This window comes from Triticum dicoccoides, unplaced genomic scaffold (assembly GCF_002162155.2).
Source record: "Triticum dicoccoides isolate Atlit2015 ecotype Zavitan unplaced genomic scaffold, WEW_v2.0 scaffold112214, whole genome shotgun sequence".
In the NCBI taxonomy this organism is placed as follows: Eukaryota; Viridiplantae; Streptophyta; class Magnoliopsida; order Poales; family Poaceae; genus Triticum; species Triticum dicoccoides.
In genome coordinates this window covers 1-1,877 of record NW_021177666.1, presented here as the reverse complement: position 1 = coordinate 1,877, position 1,877 = coordinate 1, and the positions used below count along the sequence as shown (strand labels likewise).

At 52.3% G+C, this 1,877-nt stretch overlaps 1 protein-coding gene across 1 annotated transcript; it reads right to left on the bottom strand.

The window, feature by feature from the left end:
• Positions 1–21: 21 nt before the first annotated feature.
• LOC119343002 lies at positions 22–831 on the bottom strand (the record flags this gene model as incomplete). Its single annotated transcript, XM_037614235.1, has 3 exons — positions 780–831; positions 439–628; positions 22–280 (listed from the first exon to the last, which is right to left on the bottom strand). Coding segments are annotated over exons 1-3 (501 nt in total), but the record flags the coding sequence as incomplete, so codon positions are not given.
• Between the last annotated feature and the right edge of the window lie 1,046 nt (positions 832–1,877).

Genomic DNA, 1,877 nt, shown 5'->3' with positions numbered 1-1,877 from the left:
ATCGCAAGTTGTTTTACTAACCTCACACGAGCACAGCAAATCTTGTTTAGATTTGTAATTGTTGCCGTTGACATACTTGTTCCCACGCTTGATGCCGAACCCTAGTTCCCACGAGTATGCGTTGTAAAATTCATAAGCCTCCTGCTCAGAATTGAAGGTCATGCCCACAGCTGGTTCGAACACGACTTTCTTTCCGAGTTTGACCGCATCTTCCATCGCCCGCTCTATCGCACCAAGGCTTCCCTCTGCTGCTACTCTGAATGACCTCCCGTCTCGGTTCCTGTAAGATTAAAAGTTTATGAGTATTCATAGTAATCTAAACCTCTCATCCAGTAACAAAATGGGATTGGGTACTCGCTTATGTATGGTTACTGCGAAAAATCTGACCGTCAAAATGTTAAGCGTTTTGTCGGGATGGTTTCCTTGTGTGAGTATTACCTTTGCCGTCTTGTCCATCCCTCTTCGTCCTCCTCCGCTTCGACGTTGATGGTTGGTTCGACCCCTTCCGCTGGATTGCTGTCGTTCTCATCGTTCTTACGACCCCCATCGATGTTCTGAGCCACGGGTGTGCTCTGGCTACATGGTTGTGGTTCATTCCGATCTAACCCAGGGTCTGCGTTCGGCGCACCTAGTGCAACGAAAAAAGTACGAAAATGGGATCAAATGTGATAACAAAAATTTAGTAGTATTGCATCTAAGGAACTCACACGAACGGGCAGCTATGCCATTGCATGAAGCAGCTTCATAAAAAAGCGACGGAATGGTTTAAGAAAGCTTACTTTTGAGGTCGTCGGCGTGCTGCGACTGCCCTGCGCCGCCGTTCTCCGCCATAGGAAAACACGCAGTTCCCTCGACAGCGCAATGTTGCTTGTGCGTGGAGACTGTATCTCTTCCTCTCTCTCCCATCTTCGGCCTCTTTCCTTTGTGCTGGTGAGCTAGGGAAGAAGACGCAAGCGTCACGCAGTAGCTGTACCGCTTTAAGTCACGGGGGGTGCTTTTTCTCCCTGTGGCCGGCGCATGCTGTGAGCTGTTCACGGGTGTTTCATTGAGCATATCTCATGATGATACACACCAAAAAGCAATAAGGATGGGTGGGGCCGACTAAAAATGACACGCATGACTGATGTAGTTGTATGGGGGAAGGGAATAGGTGTCCACAAAGAAATAGCTCGAAAAATGAAATTAAAAAAAGCATTAGTTAATTTAACGCTCTCGTTGTCTCCAAAATTGACAAAAACGGGGACTTCTGCGCTATAGGTGCGATTCTAAAATGCAAGCTTCAAGGTAGTGTCTTCAGGAAGGGCACGACACCGGAGCGCCGAAAGCACCCCGTTCGAAGATCAAGATTTTCATCCGGAGCACCACGAATAATCGGGATAGACCACGACGGAGCCTACAAGAGGCGGACGACGCCCCCGGATGCAGCCATCGTTGGTGTGACCGTGGTCAGACAATGATTTCACCCCCCGGTATACCTCTACGTCTATGATCAACATGGGGCGCCCAGCCCGAGCCACCCCGCCGCCCACGCGACCAAGGTCACCAGTCTACATCCCGTGCTACGAGCTCCGCTCACGAACACCTCAACTCTCACCGCGGAGCCGCCGCCCCTGGCGCCGGACACCCCCAGCGACAGCCACAAGGAACCTATCACCAGCAGCAGCAACCCCCCGCCATCGTTGCAGCTGCCAGCGCCTCGATATATGGAGTCGGAGGCAAACCAGGCCAGGGAAGGGGGGATGGGGCGGAGCGATGCTAGACCTCGACCGGCACACCCCCACGCTGGTGACGGGTGGACAGACCACTCATTCCTCTCCAGCCACCCTCCTAACGTTACCCCGTGCAACACCCCCACACGGCCTCTGGGTGAGATCAGC